The sequence below is a fragment of the Miniopterus schreibersii genome (genome assembly GCF_964146895.1).
Source record: "Miniopterus schreibersii genome assembly, chromosome: 2".
Classification (NCBI taxonomy): Eukaryota; Metazoa; Chordata; class Mammalia; order Chiroptera; family Miniopteridae; genus Miniopterus; species Miniopterus schreibersii.
In genome coordinates this window covers 24,331,312-24,355,310 of record NC_138102.1, presented here as the reverse complement: position 1 = coordinate 24,355,310, position 23,999 = coordinate 24,331,312, and the positions used below count along the sequence as shown (strand labels likewise).

Genomic DNA, 23,999 nt, shown 5'->3' with positions numbered 1-23,999 from the left:
GCTCCCGGTTCGCGGGGCTCTGGGGAGGCCTCCAGCCAGGCCGCTCCCCGCGCTTCCCGCAGCCAGGGCTACGGGTGTGCCTCTCACGTGGCTCCATTTGAGGCTGATTAATTAGAACAAGCAGTTAGGTACATTTTTCCTCCAGCCTTCCTCTGAATTTAACCTGAAGGCTTCACATTTGTGTTTTGAATTTTTATTTATTTTTAAATTAAAAAAATAATTAACCTTTTCAAATGGGGTTTAACATCCTAGCAGGCCAGGTGATATTTACTGTTCTCTTGTCTTTAAACGAGTTGGAGGATGGTTTGGTAGTGGGCTGGTGGTGGGGTTAGAAATGGGATTAACGGCAGAGGTAGAGGGAGCTTCTGGCGGTACTGCATGCCCCTCATTTCAAGCTAAGTGTCCCTCTCGGGTGGATGAACAGTCCAGTTCACCAAGCATCCCACCTGGGGGCTGCCTGTAGCCATAGGCTACCTACACGGCCCGCAGCCAGGCCGAAGGACACATGGTGCGTCCTGGACAGAGGCCACAGAAGGTGGCCTGGCCCTCCCTGAACCTCTGGGTGACTGTGGACAGAGATGGCCCTGAGGCAGCACAGCACTGACTTCCCTCCCCAGGCTGCCCCCCTTCCCCTTCCTAGAAGAGCAGACAGCCCAGGGGCACTGGCGTTCACTACTCCAGAAGGCGCGTGGGTAGGACCAGCAGCTGGGGGACATTTTGAGAGGCACCTCTGCTGACTGAGAGAATATTTGCTGTGTTGAAACCACCACCCAAAGCCCCCAACCAACTGGCACAGAGCAAAGCACTGAGTGCTGCCAGGAGAAACAGCTTTGAATTCAAACATGAAGCTAATCAGAACACGGGCCACACAAAGCTGCCAGCTATTTGATGGGTGTCACAGCAAAACACACCCATCTGAGGGACGACCCAAGGGCTTTATCAGTTCTCAGCAACAACATCAAATCTTTTTCAAAGAGCAAATATTCCTACCTGCTTGTCCCTCCTACTCAAGGCGGTCTTTAAGTCTAGCGCCATGGGATCCTGCTGGAGAGCCAGCTTCCAAGGCTTCAGAGCCCTAACCCGGGTAATTGCAAGGCAGCTGGAGGGGGGCGGGGCCAGCCTGCTTGTCTTCCTGGGTCACTGAGTTAACAAATTTTCATTCATTGTCTTGGGATTATTCCACAGGTGGGGCTGGAGGGCAGAGAAACGGTGGGAAACCCAGGCTCAAGAGGACAGGCTCTGGACTCACCCTTAGCAAAGCTTCCTCAACCCACTCCCTCCCCCAAGACCTTCAAGCCCTCTGGAGCTGGTTGGGATAGACATGTGAGCCTGGAGCCAGCCCCTTTCGGGCTGGGCCTCTGGGCAAGTCCTTTACCATTTCCGAGCCTTGGTTTTCTGTACCCGTAAAATGGAAGTAATGATATTACCTACCTTAGAGGGTTGGCACTATGTTCATAAGGTGCCTGGCTATGCTCCTTACTTCAAAATCTTCTAATGCCTCTCAACTGCCTAGGGGGTCATCAACTCCAAATACTGAGCATGGAATTTAAGGGAGAAATTAGCCATTATAGTTTATATGCCTAGTAACTCTTCTTCAGGTAGATTGAAATTGTTTTCAGAATGACAGAAATACAGATCAATGCACACAAGGTGGATGGGTTCATGGTCTGCAATGTGTGACCCATAATGGCTCTCTGATTATACCCAAGAAGTGCTGGGCATGGGAACTGGTATTGAATAACAACAGCTGAGCATGAATATCTGCCACGTGCCTGACATGGCCTAAAAACCTCAGACATATTAACTCATATCATCTGTGGTATGCAGGTAAACAACAACTGGCTGGGGTGGGGGGTGAAGGGTAGGGTTCTGGGGGAGTCCGTGTATGTAGCCTTTGCTAATTGCCAATTTCTATGGTGTAAATACTCCCACCATGGTTGACTTCAAGCTCCCAATCTGCCATTACTGAGTGAGGAGTGGGAAGAGGTGCTAACAGTTGGCTCTCATGAGGCTGCTGGTGGAGGAGACCTGAGGTTCATATTAGAGACCCCAGCTCCAGTGAGATGACTGGGGCTAGTTACTGGGTGACTTATATATAATAAGAGCAGAGGGAAAGTGCAGAAGGTGAAAAGGGACCTAAGACAAGCCCAGGACTCAGTGCTTCCTTGGCAGTACCCTTCCTTCAGAATATATGTGACTGGGTCCTGAGTCCTTCGAGCCACAGGTTCATCTGCTTTCCTTTGCTGTGTAAGGTTAAATTCCAAGCTCCTGATTACAATGTTTCAGTGGGGCCTCTGCTAGTCCTTTGGGGAGGGATTGGGGAGAGGTCCTGCTATGAGCTGCATGTGCCCCACAACATTTATAAGTTGACTCTCCAATGTGATGGTATCAGGTGGTGGGGCCTTTAGGAGGTAGTTAGGCCATGAGGATGGAGCCTCCATGACAGGACTCATGCCCTTTTTAAGAACAGGGGGAGAGCTCTCGGCCATGTGAGGATATAGCAAGAAGAGCCCCTCACCAAACACGGTATCCGCCGGTGCCTTGATCTTGGATTTCCCAGCCTCCAAACCTTGAGAAATCAACGTCTGTTGTACAAGCCAGTCTACACCATTTTTGGTAAAGCAGCCCAATCTAAGCCAGATTCCCTCATGCATGTGCTTTAAGAGGGCTCCTACCTTTGGATAAAGCTGTTTTACCTGACTATGCTTTAAAAAGAGAAAAACAGTTTAATATTGTGCTGTTTCCTCTTCTTTTCTGCTACCTTCAACAACTTTAAAACCCAATTCTAAAGCACTGTCTCGGCATCTGTGATAACACAATTTAAACAGACACCAAGGTCGGTTAGCTCAGAGAGTAGTCTGGGACCACACCACTCGAGGGATGCTTAGGCCTGCCTGACCCCATGGTCAAACATTTGCTCCCTGCCGTCAGCCTTGTTGGAAATGCATCCAACAAGGGATGGGCAGGAGTGTGCAGGTCAGTCCCACAAAGCCATCAGGACCACTGGAGAGACAGGCCAGACATGTGCCCAGAATCTCTAGTGTCACCATTGTATGTAGAATAGAAAACACAGAGTCAAAAGGGACCTTGGAAATCATTTCTCAATTTCTTCTAATAAAATGGATAATTGTATCACGCCCAGGTTTATTATGGTTCTCTCCTCCCTCTAGACCAGTGGTTCTCAACCAGGGGTGGTTCTACCCTCCAGGGACGTTTGGCAATGACTGGGACATAATGGTTGTCAGCCTGGGTGAGAGGTGCTCCTGGCATCTGGTGGGTAGAAGCCAGGGATGCTGCTAAATACCCTACAGTGCATGAGAGGGCCCCACAAAGAAGAATGGTCTAGCCCCAAATATTCATAATGCCAAGGTTGAGAAACCCTGGTTTATGCATAAAAAAACTTTCCCCAAACTAAAGACATGGCATTCTTACCCCAAAAAGAAATCATATCCACAAATCATATTTTATTAGCTGTCCAATGCCACCTTCCATCCATGCCCTGTGTTTTAATTAAATTTTATGAACTACCAGTACAAATCAATACAATGCTTTTTTTTTTTTTTTTAACACACCGACAGCTTGAATGTTCTTGAAGCTTTTAAACAATGACTTGACTGTGGGCAAACAGAAGATAAGGAATCAGAGATAATTAGCTCATGCATCTGGTGCTGGCTAATAAATAAATAATTTTCCCATGAATGCAGAAACCACTCAGTGTTAACTGTTTTTATTTTTTTTAAATAGTTGGGAACTATAATAAAATGCAATTTTCAGAAGCGCCTTGGTGACTGAGTAGAACTGCTTCACTTAAAACATAATAAAGTTACTTCCCCCTGCACTGGGGTGGATGAGCATGTAGCAAAATCTTCCCTCCCACGAGACTCCGGCAGATGGAATGATCTTGCACAAAATTCATTTTCCTGTGATTCTTCTCGTGGAAGCCAGAAGCCAGGAAGAGCACCCTGCTTTGAAAAGAGATTGTTTGGTTCACACAGTACACTTTGGTTTATTTAAACAGGTAAGAAAGTGGTACCCAGTTCTCCCAAGGAAAGATGTATTTTCTGACTATTAAATAAATCAAGAGTCTGAACAAGTTTCCTTTTCTGGTAAAAAAAAAAAAAAAGAAAAACAAAAGTGTATTTTTCTTTCCCTCCAGTGTTCAGTTGCTCTTCTTCGGAAATACTCTTCAGATAAAGTCCGTTTACGCCTGGGCCCGTCAGCAGCCCCACGCCACGCCTTCCACGCGATGAAGGTCTGACACGGCGTCTGACAGGGCAGCACTTGGCGGGTGCTCGGATATGAGTGTCAACCTGATGCTCTGAAAGGAAAGTTCTCATCATGCATCTAAAAGTATCTTCTTAAAAAATATAAAAGTGTATGCTAGCTTGTGCTCTCTTAGTAAGGCTTGCAAATGGGTCATTAAATAAGCAAAATATAACTCATAAGCAAAAGAAAAGTGCATTTTTAAATAAAATTAACAAATGGAGATGGTTAAAACTACAACCAAAAAGATGATTAGATTGTTTTTGGTTAATCTTGGGGAGGGAATGACACAACAGTTATGGTTTCTTTTCTTTTTTGGTCCATTTGGTTTTGCTTAAGCTACTCCCCGGTATCGTGATGAGGGCATCTGAGTGTCACACGGCCTCCGCGCCCTGCTGACACCACCATTCAGATGGGGAGAAATGTGTTTGCCTTTCACTGTAATGAACTTTTTACAAAACTGGTCTTAATTCATGACTATTGCAATAAGCACAGAAAACAACAGACCTCCCTTTGCTGCAAACAGTCCCAGTCCCCACGCCGTCGGGCTTAGATCCTCACAGCCCTCCGTGAGGCGCTGCAGAGGATCGTGGGGGCGACTTCTGCAGGCAAAGTGGCCGATTCTCATTCCTGTTGCATAAAACCACAGAAGCAGAAACTGGAGGCTCTCTCCCTTCGTCTTTTACTAACCGGTCAACTTCCTTTTTTTGCCCTTTAATGGAAACCTTTTCCTTGTTGCAGCCACTTGTCAGGGTAATTGCAAAAGGGGGGGAAAAAAGAGAAACACCTCCCGAAACGTGTCCCGGGGAGCTCATGTCCTTTTGCCGCTTGTCTTCTGCTTCTGCTGGCGAAGGTGAGCCTCGATCTCGTGCCTGAAGACCAGCATGCCCAGCTGCCCGTGCGACGCCTCGTTCATGGCCTTGGACTGCATGCACATCTTGTACTGCTCGGGGGTCAGCTCGTCCACACAGCGCTTCTCGTGCCAGAGGTGGAAGAGGCCCCGCACGGGCGCCCGCACGACGATGAGGCTGCTGTGCAGGTACTTGCGATACAGGTGCACGTCCTCTCCGCCCCAGCCTTTGATGTCCAGGTCAAAGCCACCTGTCAGGAGAGAGGACACTGCTGAGCGCGCCGGGCCCGCGTCTCCTGGTCCCCACGCGCCCCCCGGGCCGCACCAGCACAGCGCCGTGCGTGAGGAGCAGCAGCGTCCCGGGCAGGGCCTTTCACAGCCCCTCCGACCAGGAAAGGCCGCCGGGCCAGAGAGCTCGGAATTCTCAAACGGGGGACCTTCGTGGCAGCCAGACCGACTCCTGAGGGGAGGGGCTGCAAGCAGGACCCCCCCAGCACGGGCCTGCCCTCCCCAGAACGGCCGGCGGTGCTAGCGACCAGCCCTGGCCTCCAACTGAGAGCGGCGGCGGCACCCTAACCCGAAACCCCCGATGAACCCGCGTGCGTTTCGGCGTGAATGTGGCCTCCCCCAGCCGCTTCAGATGGAATAAACCTGAGGCGTGCAGGGCGAAATAGTAAAACAGGGTCGATCTCAGCGTGAAAAAATCACATCCCACAAAAGTCGTCTTCCTTTCGGGGGCTGACGTGGTCCCAGAAAGCTCGCGAAACGACTCGTGTCAAAGGGACGGGCCCCAGTCAGTGCTGCAGTTCTGCTTAGACAACCTTGTTTCACGGAGTCACGGCCCCCTGAACTCTCACCTTGTAAACTGAGAGGCCCCAGGTCGTTTCTTAATCTAAAGCCCACCATGTCTCAAGTAGAACCAAAGAAAAACCGGCCTCCTGTTGTCACTGTTCCTGTCTCGCCTGTGGGATTTCTCTCTTACAAGAAACAGTGAGGGGATTCTCAACATCTTTTCTCAGAGTGACCACGCAGCCCTTTGTCCCCTGCAGCCCCCAAACCTGCTGCTCTGATCAAGGCTATCGCTGGATCCAGAAGGGGGGCTCACCAAGCACAGGGAAACCACATCCCAACCACCCCTGGGCCATGCATAGGAGTGATCTGTGCCCCCCAAAGTGTGCAGGCAGAGACCATTCTGAGTCAAGAGTCTGGAATCTGAATCCTGGTTCTCATCCAAGCTTCCACTTTACCTCTCTTGAGTTTTGGTTTCTTTATCCTGAAATGAAGTAGGTGTCATAACCAAACGAGACAGTAATGTAAAGGGCAGTGCTTGGTTGGCTGTAACTGATTTATTATTCCCACTGGTATCATCACAACTTATTAAGTAGAAGCTGTGTGAGTATATGATGCCTGCAAATTAATACAAGATTGCAAAGAATGACTGGGGGACAGATGTAACCCAAAGATTCATTCTGAGGTCATAGCAACAGCTTCCTGGAAAAGAGCAGCCTGCCTAGCCTGCCATGCCCATGTTTTCAATTACAGCTATACCCTATCTATAGGGGGAAAAAGTATTCTAAACCCAAATTTGATAAACTTACATCATCACAAAATAATCTCTCCCTATACACAGAGCAAGGAAACAGATTCTTGAAATGAAGATATCCTTTAGAAATTTAAAAAATATATATGTCATTTTGAAAACTGATTTGCACAAAATCACTTAGGATTATTTCTTAGAGAAATCAAAGAACACCTGTGGTTCGATGCCAGTTATCTGAGGGCACCAGCCACTCAGAGACCAATATCCTAGGTGCTCCACTGCTTCTTACAGGACCTGACCTCCTGTCAGGTTTTTGTCTTTTTAACTGGTGATTTCTGTGAGTGTTCTGCAGTCCCTATAGACTATCTCACCTCTGAACAAAATCCTGGGGCTGCTCAGATAGACTCACTGATCTTAAAAAAAGAAGCTTTAGGCCTTGGCCAGAGGGGGGGTAGACCAGGAGAGAGCAAGGTGAGCAGGCTCTTGGATGCCCACAGGGAAACGGTGGAGATGGGAGTTTCCACACTGTGTTAGGACACAACCTCCCTGACTCCATCCTGCTCAGGGACCACCCAGAGCCCAAGCCCAAGATCAAGGTTTCTGACCTGCTCATTCATTCCCTAGACACATATAATCCATAATTCTACTTCCTTCAGAGGCACATGAGTTATGAACCACTGTGGGGAGAGAGTGTGGCACCTCCAAGGGGACAGCAGGCACTCTGTTCTCATGCTGACCATGTCCCTCACTTTGCCTCTGAGAGCCTTGGCCTCCTCAAGTGCCACCTAAGGGCCTTTCCTGTCTGTGCTCTGGGAGCCTGTGTGTGTGCACAGTAACTCTACCTTCAGAGCTTCAAGTGACATCTGGAATTTTCAAAGGTACAGAAGAGAGAAATTTGGATCTTTTCTGGTGTGTGACTTTCCAAAATTCCCCATGTCACTCTATTTTTTAGTGGATTCCCCTAGGCCCGGGATGCTCTACATGACAGGGTGCAGGTGCCAGGCTGGGTTGGAAGGCCGCACTGGGGGAACTGCTTTGAAGCTGCCCTTATACAAAGAGCTGCCTGAAATCCTCAGATGTGAGCCTCATTTGGGATGCCTGAGAGATGCTGGTGGAGGTAACAGGGGCTAAAGTGCCAAACACTCCCAGGCCCCCTCCTAGTCAACCCCAAGTCCGTGACAAGAGGAATGAACTTGAAGGTCCTTCCCTTAAGAAGTGGCACTGCCTTTGCCACCCGACTCCTTGGAAGCTGACCTGATTCCCTCATGGCCGCACACCAGCCTCTAGGTGGCAGTCGAGACGCAGGCTTGTTCCAAGTGGATGCCTCTTACCTATATTGATGAAGTCTGACCGATACTGACATGTCATCCCGAATCCAAAGTCTCTCCAAAATCCAGTTTCTTTCTTTATGACCTGTGGGGAAAGCACTTTTATTTGAGAGGGAAGGACAGATTGGATAACAAGAAACAGAGATTATGTACAACCCTGTCTAAGCAATTTTGCAGAGAGCCCATCCCAGTGATAAACAGCCACAGCCCTGTGTGGGAAATGCAGATGGATCTGTGTCCTTTCGGACAGTTAGGAACACAGTCAGCTCACCAGTCCCAAAACAGGGCCTTGTGATTTTTGGCATCCCTGGCTGGAATGTTTCTAGGGTGCAAGCATGGAAACACACACACACACACACGTACACACACACACACACACACACACACTCAAAAACAAACAGGAGAGCAAGTTTTTGAGCGGCGCCATGGAAAAGCCACCTACGCGTCTGGCCCAACACCAGTGCCAGTGAGAATTGGAGGCCTCGGCCCCTCACACAGGGCCGGGCTGGGAGCCAGCAAAGGGCTCAGGAAGTTGAGAGAAGGGATAGAGAACAACTCGGAATTCAGCTGCCCTGGCACAGAGCACAAACAGGCAATAAAAGGAAAACCCGAGACTTCAGCGTGTGACTCCGGCTCTGCTCTTGCTTGTTGAGGAAAAGGGCACCATGAGTCCAGGTTATGAAGAAAGACTCTGTCCATTCATTTTTACTTTAAAACCAAACCGCCCCAAAAAGCATCTGCAAATTGTTGCCAGGCTGCAGGGCTGCTGAGAGGCCATCCAAGCAGTGACTGTCTTTGAAAAATGAGACCTGGCCCTGCCCAGGCTCTAACTTTGCAAGTAAATTTCCAATGTACTGGCTGAAGCAGCAAGACTTCCAAAAACTGCTTCTATATTTTTGGCTGAGGTAATTCTGGGAATGGTTTGGGGACCTCTTTTAATAGTTATTTTTCATGATTCATTCTTGTAGTTAACATAGGTGCTTTGGTGAAAGGAAGTCTCCTGGGCAGGGGGAAGGAAGGGGAGGCTGTAGCAGGTCCCCATCCACTCAGATTTCTGCATTTTCCATCTGGGACATCTGGCTCTGTTCACAGCTAATGAGAAACTGTGTGTCTTGTCCCAACTTGACCACTGGCTGGCTTTTTGGCCTCAGGCTAGTTCCTCACTTCTTCAAGCCTCTGTTTCCTATAAATAAGGTTGAGTTAAATCACTCCTCTCTTGGGTCTCTTCTAGCTCTAAGATCCAAACATTTACCCCATTCCTGCTATCTCACCTCCCTGAAGTTTCCTTTTATCTACACCACAGGCTAAACTGTATTCAACAAATGGCTTGCAGAAGGGTTGATAAACTTGAAAACTCTTTTACTCTGTAACCTATAAGACAATCTTATTTTCACTACAACCTCCCCAGGGATGTCACTTGCACTGCCCCTAGACTGCATCAGGACTGCCTAGGGAAAGTCAAGACCAACGGAGGTTTTGTCGGCTACTGTGGTCCCCAGCACATGCTCTCCGATCCTTCTTCAGAACAAAGGCCTGTAATACAATATCCCCCAAGTGACAAGACAATTTCATTAGTATCAACTGGAAAGACTTCAGGGCAGGAAAGTCTGGAAAAATCTCCACTGAGTCATTTTTTAAAAATGGTTTCTGTTTCATCTCTTTCATAGCAGGTACACTGTTTCTGTTCCTATTAATGGCTTAATAGCCTTTTTGCTGGTCAGGACACAGACAAGTCCACTAAGCTTCTGGATAAAAGTAGAGTCAGTACCCAAACTTCATATACTTGGCTGAGGTCTATATGCAATGTAAAGAGAAAGCCCCAAACAGGGCAAACGATGGGTTGGGGCTTGGGAAGAAAGACAAGGGGGTGTTGCAAGAGGTAGCACCCCAGGGCTGGGATGAGTGGACGAAGTGCCTGGTGAGCCTGCACAAAGTGAAGAGTGACCCTTGGCTGGGGGCAGTGTGACAGAAACAAATGGCTGTACGGGCTGGGGAATGAGCTATATAAATACTTATTAACATTGGCTTTGAAGTTGGCAAGCCAGGAAAAGTCACTGTCTGAAGAGCTCATTGAAATGTAGCCCTTGGTGGGAACTGATGAGATCTGCCCACAGCATACACTGTCAGAGGAAGATGGAGCGCACTGATTAGAACTCACTTATTAAGGCTCCACCACCCTGGCTGTGCCGAGTCGCTAACTGGAGTGGTGCCCGCGACCAGCAGCCTAGCTGGGAGTGAGCTCTCAGGTGTACATCAGATCCCAGCACGTTCCCATTTAAAGCCCTGCAGTGGTTTTAATTGCATTCTCTCTAATGCAATTAGAATGAAATCCATGAGGAAACTTCTAACCCGCCAAGGTCCCACATGACCTAGCCCCTTCCTGCCTTGCCCATCTCATGTGCCCCTTACAAATAGACCCCTTGTATTCTGCCCCTTGAACGTACCAGGCTCACAGGTCTCCACAGCTGGATACTGCAGACCCCCATCCCTGGGTCACCCTTTCCCTGCTCACTCTTGGGCTCTGCTCCAATGTCATTGCTGAGTCGTCATCCTGGCCCTCCCCCAGCCACTGTCAACCCTTTCCACCAATGTCACATTCTACATACACCATCACCTGGTTTATTTTCTCTATAAACCAGGCTCTCTGAAATGATCCTGTTGCATTTGTTCCTCCATTAGCTGACTGCCTTTACCCACTACCATTGATGAACGTCAGCTCAGCCTTGGGTCACGGCTGTGTCTCCAGCACCCAGGTCACTGTTTCGCACAAAGGAGGCACTCAGTAAACACAGTAAGTCGGCAGTTAACATTGTGGATAGGTTTTGCGACTTTAAACCAAACAACATACAACAAAACCAGTTTACCACAGCTGACTGATACAAACAGGAGTTGAGTTCCAGTGGCATCACATTAGCGTTATCATGAAACAATGTTGAACAAAACAACATTACCTGAGGACCTGCTATACTTCTCTAATGAATGAATGAGGAGCAGTCCTGGGGCAGAGACAACATCAAGCCAGTGGAAATAGACAGGGTTCAAGCCCGGGAACCTTGTCAGGGTGTGAATCGGCCAAGGCCTAGGAGTTCCAGTGGGAAAACCCTCCGAATCGTGTGGCTCTGGGCCAACAGACAAGTACATTTTCACCTTCCTGGCGTCTAAGAAGAGGGCTTAACCTCTTAGAACCTTTGTCCCAAGGATGTTCTGGTCAAGCATTGAAAAGATACACACCAACAATGTCTAGAGGAGGAAGAAACCCTAAGACAGAGATTAGACTTCAGAAGAGAAACATCTCCTCCTGTCCTGAATTTCCCGACCTGTTTTCAAGTGCTATCTTCACTTTTTCAAGTTTCTTTCCAGGGCTGGCCTCCTCTTGGCTCTCTGGAGCATCCTCTCTCCCCCCACCTTTGATCCAGCCCAGCATTGCAGGGCAGGAACACACCAGGAAGGACGGTTGTCAGGCCTGCTCTCCCACAGGAAGTTTCCAGACCCCCAGCTCTGTGGGAGATTCATGGGATTGGGGTGATTATTTTCTATTAGGACCAAAACACAAAGCACAAATCAGCGCCTCTCCCCAAAGACATGGGAAGGCAGCCACCCTGCAGCTACACGGGGGCTGGGGAGCCAGGCAGCGCCTGTCTGCTTTAATGGCACTGACTTGGACAACTGCCCATGAAGCAATCTGGGCCCTAAAATAAAATAAATAACATAACTCGGGCAGAGTATTTCCTCTAAATACAAGAGAGTCTCCCAAGAACTGAGGTTGTGTCAGAGCAGGCCCACATTCACCAGAAACACCAATGGGGTCCATTAAGCTGATTTCTGCCCTCGCTGTAGGCAGTGTCCGGCCCACAGGCCCCACGCAGAGAAGGCTCCAGGCCGCATTTAATGCATTGCTGCTGCCATCTTGGGATTCTTAATGAGTTTTGAACATGGGCCCCGAGCTTTCATTGTTCTCTGGGCCATGCAGGGTGGGCAGCCAGCCCTGTCTGTGAGCAGCAGACACCTCAAGCTTCAGGGTCCTCTGTGGCTGGGTTGGGTGGCCCGACCCCACCAAGGTTTTGGTGAGCACCCCGTGTGGGATTCTGGGGGCTGCATGTGGCATGCATATGCCCGTGGTAAGGCATGGGGCAGTAACACTTTTTATTTCTTGAGAAATAAAGTATTCTAGAGCCACAGCTTTCAAAGCACTGGTGTAAGAACAGACTCAAATGCCACCTCCAAGATTTGTACGAACCCACATCTTTGACAAGTCGTCTTTTATCAGTATCTGCATTTGAAAAATGAAGTGTCCTCGGAAGGGTACCATGCCGATCAAGGAATGGTCCAGGTTCCCTCTTTTCTAGGGATCTGTAACCAGGGGCTAGACTCTGTGCTCTCAGAGAAGTACTCTGAGGCCAAAGAGTATGTCCACTCGCATCCTCAATCCAGTCTCCATCACATGGGGGGCACCTGAATTCCCAAACTGGCCACTTAGCAGTCTGGGCAAGTGGCTTGTGCCTCTGAGCTTCAAGTTTCTCATCTGTGTACTGAGCACAATGAAGCCTCTTCACATGTAATACTGCTGAGCACTACACACAACGATGGGGACACGGTGCTGGTTTACAAAGACTGCACAGATTGCCTCTGTTAATGTTACTCTTGACATTCAGCGAGTGTCTGTTTTCCGAATAAACAAAAACAGACTACACCTGGTCAGCAATTTTTAGAAGTTTAAACTGAAATGCAGTTGAGCGGCAAATACTTTTTGGAGGTGGGTAGAGAGGTGAGAGTTTAATCAGAGAGAAAGTGAGGTCAGGGGCCAGCACACCATCTGCACACTGAACAGACTGGTGCAAAGTCATCAGATTTAAATGAGAGGTGGGCTACATGGCAGAATGAGATGTTGGGCACTGTGAGCAGTAGAAACGGTGAGGAGATAGATGGCCCTGAGGTGGAAGGAGGCAAGGAGACACTGGGCAGGGAGCTCACCTAGCAGAGCGGCTGGCTCGGGTGTCTACTGAGCTGGTACCCTATGCCAGGTGCTGGGGTTTGCAAACATCTTCTCTGTAATCAGTTTTAGAGTCAGTTTGTGGAGGACAGTTAATCCCAACAAGGAATCGGGGTTGCAGTCCTGTGCTAGAGCCAGCTGGGATTGTGCAAGTTTCGTCCCAACTCTGTGTTGAGTGACATCATGTTGGTAGCCTGAAATAGGCCACGGTGGGAGAATTGACACCACGGGAAATGGCAAATGTTATGAATTGGGGCTTTTTTTTCTGTTTCAGAGAGTGGGTTGTTAAACATTTACAAGCACACCACTGGCTTTTTTTTTAATGGAATTAAACTGCATTTTGGAAATGTATCTCTGGCAGAGGGTAAAGGAAAGACTGAGTATAGAAGAGGGAAGGAGTCTAAAGACAGACGTGGTAAGAGGCTTCCACCATGGCCCCAGCAAGAACTGAATGTTAATAATTATTGAAGTTACAGTAATTCCTTTCTCAGAGTGCTGTTTCTACATTAAAGCATAGGCAAGTTTCATCTCAAGTGTAAAATTCAAGATATTAAATATTCATATAAAATCCCATGATTTCACTTATTACTAATGGTCTGCACTCAAAAGTAAAGAAGCAAGTAGTCTGAACACACACACACACACACACACACACACACACACACACACATCGTAAGTTTGGTTTCTTACTTTTGTCTGCAGACAAAATGTTATCAAATGACAGTGGCCATAGCCAGAAGTGAAAACTAGAACACTGACTGTGAGGTCATATCTGCAGGGCTGCTGGGAAAACCTCTCTTTTGTTTGCATAAATCAGTACCTCTTATTGCAGCGACATTCAGGATCTATGTTCTCCCTTCGCCTCTGATACTGATGCATTCCAGGAAGGCTATCAAGAATGCATTAATATATATGTACCATATCTCTTTCTAGACTGAGCCAAAATAAACTCTTAGCAGGAAGTCTTTCCTAATTTATCCCTCTAATCATTACTTTTTATTTTACACCTCCTTAGCTCCCATTCTATCTCCAGTATATTAATTTCTGTAGTTTGATGTTCTCCCTTGGAATTTTTGTCAGGTCATTTCCTTTCTATTTCAGCTCTCATCTAGACCCTAAGCAAATCTACTTGCCCTGCACTAGAGTAAAGAAATCCTAGTTTCGGCCTGAGCTTTGCTACTAGCTGGCTGTGTGATCTTGGGCAAGTCTATAGAAAAGAAGGGAGCAGTCGAAATGATCTTGCAGTCACTTCCGAGTATACAAAACTGTTTCAGTTCTCTGACTCCCTGACTAACACCTAGACTAGTTCTCTAGACACCTACATTGCTTCTCTGCTCAAAAAAGGCTCATCCAGTAAAGAACATAATCAATACTTTTCTTTTTTGGATGGAGATCTTGCATCTCACAGACAACTGCTGTGTTTCTCTGGACTAAAGAGTCACAAATATTGAATCCAAAAGATCAGACTTATGTAGTCTAGGAAAGGCTGAAGGTATATTTAGAAGTAAATGTTAAAGGTTGCAAGATAATTCAGAGGTTCCCGCTGTGGATACAGCAATCTGAGTTCTGTTTCTGGCTTGACCACTAATTCAGAGGATCTGAGAAACTGGCTTCACCGAGCCACACCTCTGGCTTCACTTTGTACCTGCTTCCCTAAGGAATGGTAATAAGAGGATAAATCTTTAACCTCTGAAATGAAAAGAATACCTTGCAAGCAAATAAGGTCTTTAGGAGTTTAAAGTCAAAACCTTAATCACATTTGATATAAAATACACCGTGGCACTTTATTTAATATCAAAGGAACTTTTAATCTGATTGGTTGAAAGAAAACAAATCCTGTATCCCATTTCCCCCTCAAACCCTAATAGAAGCTTAGAACTCTTACAGAATGGAAATAAGAAGTTTTTCTGCCTCAACAAGGGTGGATAAAAATGGTTTTGGGGGAGTGAAACCTCTTACTGTGTTTATGTATAAAGTACATATGTACATATAGTACATAAACAGACATTCAGCACATCTGTGGTTTAGGATATCATTGGGGGAAGGAAAATTATATTATTACCGTACTATATAGCCTGGGTCCCAAGTGGAATCGTGCTATGATATGACCCTTGTCCAACCTGAGAGAACCCAGGCTGAAACTCTCTGGAACAGATCATTGCCTCAGCCGCCAGAGGTTAATTGGAGCGGGGCACAGGATATGGCTGGAGAAAACAGGCAATACTACTTCTGGACGCTTAAACACAGAATCTATCCTACAAAAGGATTTCATAAAACACGTATTTTCAATGATTTTCAGTTTACTCTCCCATTGCACAGAAGCACGGGAGTCTTGGTCCTGTCACATTTTCATTTTCACGCAGCAGATTTCCTTCCCCAGCCCACGAGGTGCTCAACGGGAGGAAGCGTGGCTTTGCCTCAACAGGAGACAGAGCCACCCAAGGCAAGAAATACCAGGAGGCCCCCCAGTCAGCTGCTCCCCTGAGATGCAGCCTGAGTTGGAACACAGCTCTACACAAGCCCAGCTGATCTCTCTGCAGGAAAGATCACAGCCCAACGGGCGCTACAACAAGAACGGGAAACTGAGTCCCAAAGGGGCGTGTCTACATGTCTACAGAGGCCCTCTTCCGGCTTGTCTCATCTTCCCACTGCCTGCCCTGCTTCTCTGCTAATGGACTGACTCCTGCCACCAGCAACAGGGACAACTCAGCTTACGGAGATCCTTGGTGGCTGTGTGGTTCCACTGCCTATCACCTATGCGGCTAAGATCTTAGCAGAGAAGCTAATGCCCACCCTAGGCCCTGTCACATGTGGGAATGAGAGCATGATGGGAGGGCATTGGATCTGGTCCCTGCTCCCCACTGACTCATGCACTGTGTGCTGGGGTGAGCCACCCCTTTCTGACTTGCGCTTTCCATCTGCCAAATGGGAATACAAATCTCACTTTTCTTACCTTGCAGGATTTGGTAATAATGTAGAGAAAATGTGCTGCATCCATAACCCAATAACACTAGTTTCCAAAAACCACAGAAACAAACTAGGAGGTATGAAATTACCTTTCTGAAAGGTACTGCTCCTACTAATTTTCCACTTTTAAATATCACAAGCACTTTCAATCAACAAGGCACTGGGATGGAAGCAAAGGCCAGAACGTCTGCCAAACTTAAAAATTAATACAGGAATCAATCCTCGGATTTCCACTCGCCTTTACTCATGGTCAGGTGCCCCTGGTAAGGAAAGACATGAAACAGAGCCCCACAGAGGCGCCTTCGGGGCAATTACTCACCAGCTGCTGTTCTAAGGGCGGGACCGCATCATGGTGGCCGTATATTATGCCAGGATTGTACTGACTGAAAAGGACTGGATAGAATACTTTCTTCCCTGCAGACCAGAAAACAAACATTTGCTGAAAGCAACAGATAAAACTATTAGGTTTGTTCATATATACCCAACCCTCTGAAACATCCCAGGTATTTGCATCCACTGTTCCTTTCCCCTTCACGCAAGTGTAAAATGGATCTCAGAAGTTCTGCACCAGGTAGGCCAGATGAATAGACTCACATATTTCTGGTCTCTTAGCCCAGGAGTGATATTCAAAATACTGACAGTCAGTGGCTCTGGCACTGGGTATGAAGCAATGAAAGTGGGTGTGAAAGACAGTCCCTACGCCTTCTGCCCAGCCAGGCATTAACCCTTCAATTGCTGGCTTGTGGGGCAGTCTGAAGGGTTGCCAGAGGCCAGGGTGACTCTGGGCAGCAGAAATAGATGTAGGGAGCCCAGGGCAATTACTCTCTATCAATTTACATAAAAGAGTTTCAATTATTTTAACAATCGGCATGCCCATTCCAGTAGTTATCAGCTGAATATCAGTCTTGCCTACAAGTCAAACTCTATGAAAATAATTTTCATAATGTGGGTTATTTCTGCTCAGAGCACTCTCTCCCTTGGTAAATGCCCACAGCTACTCCCTTCCCTCTGGCCTCAGGAAGTTTCTCCAGGTCGCATCTGCCCCACTATACTTGCTCCGGTAGATGGTCCCGAAAGCCCACTGCCAGGTGAAAACGGAAAAGAGGTTACAAACATGAACTTGGGACGAGTCCCAGAATTATGGTGCCGACAGGCCCACACTGTGACTCCAAAGGAGATCAAACCAGATGACTTTCCTTTCCTTTGTCACGGGTAAAATAAGGCTGGTTCAGAAGCAGGGCAGCCGAGTGAACTGTGAAGAGAACCATGCAGGCCTGTGACAGCCCTAATGCCACCCGAGGGAGAGAGAAGAGCGGGCCCCACGGACCCTTACCTGGCTGCGCGTTCAGCCTACACGTATTGAGGAACTCGGAGGTGAAGTGGATGTCAACGTCACAGAAAAAGAGCAGGACGTTGCTCCCCTTCCAGGAGCGGGCCCCAACGTCAAGTCCCTTTCCCCGGGAAAATTCTCCATTCAGTTGGATGAAGGTAAAGTTCCTGAAGTTAGCAGCTCTGAAAGGGAAGACAGACACGGTCACGCCGGTGCCCATGCTTCCCAGGCCAGCAAATCCCCTGGAAAATACGTGACCAAGGGCCACCCGCATCATCTGGCCATGTTTCTTCTGTAGCCCTGAGGGCACTGAGGCTACAGAATGATCCAGACTCATTGGAAAAGCAAGGGGATGGAAGGTACCAAGAGTGAACACCTAGTGAAGTTTTAATACCAGTTCATTTCTTGTTTCTCTGTAATTTTCCCAAATTGAAAACTGTCATGATTAGTGGATATTTTTTGTAATGGAGAAAACTTAAACCAGTGAAGACCAGGTCAACAAAACCCAGGGAAATCTCCAGGCCTCTGAGCCACCCCAATGAAACCATGGGCCAAGGAAACGACATCCCATTGGAACGGCCCCGCCTAGCATCTTCTCATCTGTATTCAACTCCAGGAACCAGACGTGATCGTCTTGATATAGGTCTATCCCCAACCAGATCTAAACCTGGGTTCCTGCCCCACCCTCAGGTAAAGCAGCAGGCGAGACGAGGCAAAGGACACCCAGGACTGCCTCAGCCTCAGGCTGGCTCTCCCGCAGGTCCACTCTGTGATCTAGGAAAGCCCATTAACCTCCCGGCACCTCAGCTGCCTCATCTGCAAAACAGGAGTAATAACACCTTCCTTCACTGTCTCACAAAGTTATTAGCTGGATAAACACTGCCGAGAGTAGAAAGCACTGTGTAAGCACCAGCCACTGCCGTCATTAGCGCAGGCGAGGATTCCCAGGTCCATGGCAGTGAAGCCAAGACGTGTCTTCATTCGGCTGTTCTTTCCCAGAACAGGAGAACCTTCTGAAATGCGATGTCCTCAGCAACAGTTCCAGGAATTCATTCAGCACCCAGTGGGCCAGGGATTATCTTCTACCAGACAGAACTAGAGAACCACTTCTAGCCCTGTTTAGCTCCTAATTCTACCTGGGGAGGTGCCTGGCACTTGGCAAATCCCCCTTTTCCTGCCGACATCACCCTTCTGTTCATACTCTGAGCCCTCCCCGCTACCTGGCCTATCCCCATCCCGCAACTTCTTTCTAATCTTGATGCAGTCAAAACAAGTACGAAAACCCACTTTCATTATTTAAACTGTGTATTCCAAGTAACTATCTTGGGTAAAGGTCTACACAAATATAGAGTCATAAACTTTTCAAATGCTAAGTTGTAGTTGTATCTGGTAATTTAATCAGTGGAACAAGTTCTGCTACCCCTTCCTTGACTTGTCATCTTCTTTCAGATCTGGGAGTGAGCTTGGGTTTTTATCTTGGGAATCTGTAGGCCCAACCTGTCTGAGTCCGATGCCAGATGTGCTTTTCAGATTTAGATCAAGGCAGGAGGCCTACTGATGGGAAGGGCACTGGCATATGAGTCAGAAAACCTCGATCCAGGGCCTAGATCCATGCCTGCCCTCACAAGTGCTCAACAGATGTTTGTGAATAAATGTGCGACTAGATGGATGATTCTAATCCTATCTCTACCTCTAATGCATTAGGGGCGAGTCACTTCATTTCACTGGCTTCAGTCTCCTCACTGCACAATCTGATGGTTATGGGGCTCAAAGGCCCATCCGCATTCTAAAATTCTATTTTCCTACATTCTGCATCCTGTTTAGCACTGCTCCACGTGTAGAGGCATTCTCCCCCTTTCAGGACTTCACCTTTACTCTTTTCTCTGGCCGGCTTCCCAGTTCATATTTTCTATGAGTGGCATAGCCTCTTCAATTCTGGTCTGGCCCTTGTGAAGGACAGCTACCTCCCTGTCTCCCACACTGCTCAGGTGCAGTCATCTTTGTCTCCCTGGAGGTTTCTACAGCCCAGCTCCTGTAAGTGAGGCTCAACTCACTTCTCCCTGCCCTATTTGCTGTTTTCTAGGAAGTTTTACCCTTGGGCAGTGCCTGGGCTTTTGCCTGGTCATCTAAGGGAGTCTCCCACCAGGTCTCACAGGAGTCCTCCGCCATCCTGGGACCCGTCTTTCTCTCACAGCCAGGAGCAGGTGTCTCTCTTTGCTTGTCTCAAGGTTCATGCGCTTTGAGACCCTCCTGGCCTGCAGGGTGAGCTGTAGCTACTTTGCAGAGCAGGGAGGACTGACCTGCCCAAACCCAAGGAAGCAGCGAGGCCATCCTCACTCAGGCTGCATCTGACTCATAACTCAGGATCCTCCTCCAAGAGCTTTCCAGGATCTATCATTCGAGAGCTCAACTATAAAAATGCTTTAAACAACAGAGAGTAACTCTTGCCAAGGGAAGAGGAATAGTTTCCTAATATGCTGAGTTAAAGGAACTGCCGATTTTCTTCCTTGAACAGCCTGGAGTCCATTTGCATAGATACATCAAACATTTACAAAAGCTGTTGAACACTTAAGAAAGAATACGAGGCAGCCTCAGAAACTGAGGTGACCGCATTACAGGTACGACAAGCCTGGAGGTGACCAACCTCTGAGTGCATGTTGCAGAGACAGCTGAGTGCTACAAATTTGGAGGGGAGGGTGGTCATTTGGTGGATACACTCACCCAATACATAAGTTAATCTAGTCTGTTCTGTCCAAAAACTCTCCAAGCCATGGCATTTTGTCCATTCCTGCCTCTGTCCTCCGATGCCTAGTGGCTTCTTGTGCCTTTGCTTGTGTAGACATGGACAGGATGACCTCGCAGGCTCTGGACCTTGGAGGACAGGGGATGCCTTACTTTTTCTTTCTATCTTCAGAGGTTATCTGACACCGTACAGTAAGTGGCACACACAGGGACACAGTGGGTGATCAACAAACACTAGATTAATCAAGAACCGAATCAATGGGAAACACTGAGGCACACCTCAAACCTGTCACTGTTGGAGGGCGCTGCCCTGAAATGCCACCTTCTCTCCTTCCCTGAGGGGGGCACTGGAGAAGCCCCCGCACATAAGTCCACCTCCCATATCACAAAGAGCCTTGCCCAGCAGATTTAAAAAAAACAGGCACAAACCCAAGCCTTTAATAAGATGACACACATATAAATAACAGAACAAAAGACAGCTGAGGAAAATAAGATGCAATCTGGTTTGAAATATTTAATTCACCCATGCAAAGAAATGTAATATTTCGCAGCATGTCTCACAAGGCGTGGACATTTTTCATGGTAGACCGAGAGCACTGCATTCTGTACTTCGTGATTTCCTATTATGCCTCAGACTCTGCAGTTTCAAAGGCCCCATGATTACTCATAATTATTTCTTCTTTTCTTCTTGACTTGTATGATTGGCTGATGAACTCTTGAGTTTCACATTCAATTCCTTTCTTTTATATAATAAGTCTGGTGTACGGGGACTCCTCTAAGTTATACATAATCATTCTGAGAGAGGTTATAATGACCTGAGAAAGCTACAGTTTCTACTCGAGATTTAATTTCTCTAATTGACTTGCATTTCCCAGAACTGCTAGATTAAAAATGATGAAAGATCTAGCTGTCTAATATAATTTACTCTAATACAGACTTCTTCCCACCACTGCAAAAAAATTCTCTTAATGTGACACTTCCTACAACAGCCCTTCATTTTAAAAAAGCACTTAAAATTCACATAGAAACCAGTATTACATTCAATGTATAATTTACAATTTTAAATCTAACAGTCCTAATATTAAAATCGCCTATGAGTTCTACTTACTGAAGACATTTGAATACAGTAAAGAATTTAAAGTAGGCACTTTGAACAATTAATTTAGAATTTTCTAGATTCTGAGCTATACAGACCTACTTATACAGCTCGGTTCTGGCAAGTTTCTTTTGAAAAGATACACAATTGACAAGCTACTAGCTAGATGGCCTAGGAAAATGAGAACTCATATTAATAAAATTACAAACAAAAGAGGAGACATTACAACTGGTAACACAGAAACTCAAAGTATCATAAGAGACTACTATGTATAATTATATGCTAATAAATTACATGACTTAGGAAAAAATGAATTTGTGAAACATACAACTTTACCAAGGCTGAATCATGAAGTAACAGAAAAATCTGAACTGATAAATATTAAGCAAGTAGATTGAATCAATAATAAAAAACGTCCCAACAAATAAAAGCCCCAGGACCAGATGTCTTCACTGGTGAATTCTACCAAACATTTTTAAATGAATTAATCCCAATCCCTCTCAAACTCTTCTAAAATATTGAAGAGGAAAGGTCACTTCCAAACTCATTTTCTGAGGTTAGCTTTAGCATGATACCAAAGCCAGAAAGGACATTACAAGAATAGAAAGTTACGGGTCAATATCCCTGATGAATATAGGTGCAAAAATTCTCAACAAAATATGGCAAACTGAATTCAAGAGCACATTAAAAGGATCACAGATCATGATCAAGTGGGATTCACTGCTGAGATGCAAGGATGGTTCAACACCTGCAAATTAACAAATACAACACACCACATTAACAGAATGAAGAATAAAATTGTATGATCATTTTAATAGACACAGAAAAAGCATTTGACAAAATTCAGCATCTTTGATGATGAGAACTATCAAAGTATTACGTAGAGGAGGAATGTACCTCAACATAAGGTCATATATGACAAGTCTACAGCTAATATCATACTCAATGGTGAAAAGCTAAAAGCCTTTCCTCTAAAATCAGAACCAGATAAGGGTGCCCATTCTCACCACTCCTATTCAACATAGCACTAAAAGTCCTAGCCAGAGCAATCAGGCAATAAAAAGGAATAAAAGGTGTCCAAATAGGAAAGGAAGAAAATAAAATAGTCTTTGCAGATGATGTGATCCTATTTATAGAAAATCCTAAAGACTCTGCCAAAAAATGCTAGAACTAATCAGCAAATTTAGTAAAGTTGCAGGATAAAAAAATAACATGAATATCAGTTGTGTTTCTATACACAATGAACTGAAAGAGAAATTAAGAAAACAATCCATTTATAATGACATCAAAAACAATAAAATAAAAAGGAGTGAAGCACTGATACATGCTACAATGTGGATGAACCTCAAAAACATTATGCTAAGAAGACAGACATCAAAGGTCATATACAGTATGATTCCATTTATATGAAATTCCCCAGAACAGGAAAACCCATATTTTTTTCAAATGCTTTTTCTGTGTATATGAAGATGGTCATGTGGTTTTGTGTATTACACTGACTTTTATCGAGTCAATCTTGCATTCCTAGGATAAATCTCACTTGGTCATCGTATATAATCTCTTTTCTCTGTTGCTGGATTCAGTTTTTTAGTATTTATTGAAGATTGTTGTGTCTAATAAGGGATATTGGTCTGTAGTTTTTAATCCCTTGTGAAGTCATTTTTAAATTATAGTTGACATACAATATTATATTAGTTTCAGATGTACAACAGTGACTAGACGTTTATATACCTTACAAAGTGATCACCACAATTAGGCTAGTAAGCATGTGACACCATAAGTAGTTATTATGATATTATTAACTATATTCCCTATGCTTGTGATCTCTTTATCTGGTTAGGTATCAGGTTATTATGGGCCTCATAGAATGAGTTGGGAAGTGTTCCCTCTTCGTCTATATTTTGAAAGTTTGTGAAGCATTGGTATTAATTTGTCTTTAATGATTTTTATAACTTCTATCTCTTTATTTGGTGAGACATGGTTCTATTTGGTTCTCATAATTTTCTTTAGTTCTTTAAATATGGTTTCTTTTAATTCTTTGAGTGTTTTTAATACGGTGATTTAGAGTCTTTGTCTAGCCTGGCCTGCTTGGCTCAGCAGTTGAGCATCAACCTATGATCCAGGAAATCGGGGTTCGATTCCTGGTCGGGGCACACGCCCGGGTTGTGGGCTCAATCCCCAGTGGGGGGCGTTCAGGAGGCAGCCGATCAATGACTCTCTCATCACTGATGTTTCTATCTCTCTCCCTCTCTGAAATCAATAAAGACATATTTTTTTTAAAAAAGGTCTTTGTCTAGTCAATCCAACATCTGGGCTTCCTCAGAGACAATTTTCAATGCTGGATTTTTTGTCCCTGTGCATGAGCCATATATTTTTTGTTTATTTGTATGTCTCATAATTTTTATCTTATTTTATTTTTTAATGTTTTTTCTTCCAGCTTTATTGAGATATAATTTACATAACATTGTGTGAGTTTAAGGTATACAATGTGATACATTTACATACTGCAAAATGATTACCACCACAGCATTCACTAACCACCTGCATTATGTCACTTTACCACCACATATTTGTGGTGAGAACATTTAAGATCTACACTCATTAATTTTCAACTATACAATACAGTATTATAACTATAATCACTATGCCACATATTAGATTTCCCAAACTTATTCATCCCCTAATAGGGAGTATGTGCTTTTCTACTAACATCTCTTACCCACTCCCCAATCTCTCTCTCTCTTTTTTTTTTTTTATGTATGCCTCATAATTTTTAAAAACTGAACAATTTAACTAATGTAATATGGCAACCCTGGAAATCAGAATCTCTCAAAGGTTTGTTGTACTTTGTTGTTTGTTTAGTGACTTTCATAAAATAATTCTGTTGTCTATA

At 45.7% G+C, this 23,999-nt stretch overlaps 1 protein-coding gene across 11 annotated transcripts in view; it reads right to left on the bottom strand.

Moving 5' to 3' along the window:
* Window positions 1-3,445: 3,445 nt before the first annotated feature.
* CSGALNACT1 (chondroitin sulfate N-acetylgalactosaminyltransferase 1) overlaps window positions 3,446-23,999 on the bottom strand; it is a 268,054-nt gene continuing 247,500 nt past the window's right edge. For all 11 annotated transcript variants that reach the window (XM_081128079.1, XM_081128070.1, XM_081128078.1 and 8 more), the window contains 4 exons: window positions 17,272-17,450; window positions 16,258-16,352; window positions 7,985-8,066; window positions 3,446-5,364 (listed from right to left, as the gene is read on the bottom strand). In XM_081128079.1, the coding sequence (XP_080984205.1) occupies window positions 5,075-5,364; window positions 7,985-8,066; window positions 16,258-16,352; window positions 17,272-17,450 (646 nt within the window). In that variant the 3' untranslated portion in view covers window positions 3,446-5,074. The remainder of the gene's footprint in view (window positions 5,365-7,984; window positions 8,067-16,257; window positions 16,353-17,271; window positions 17,451-23,999) is intronic.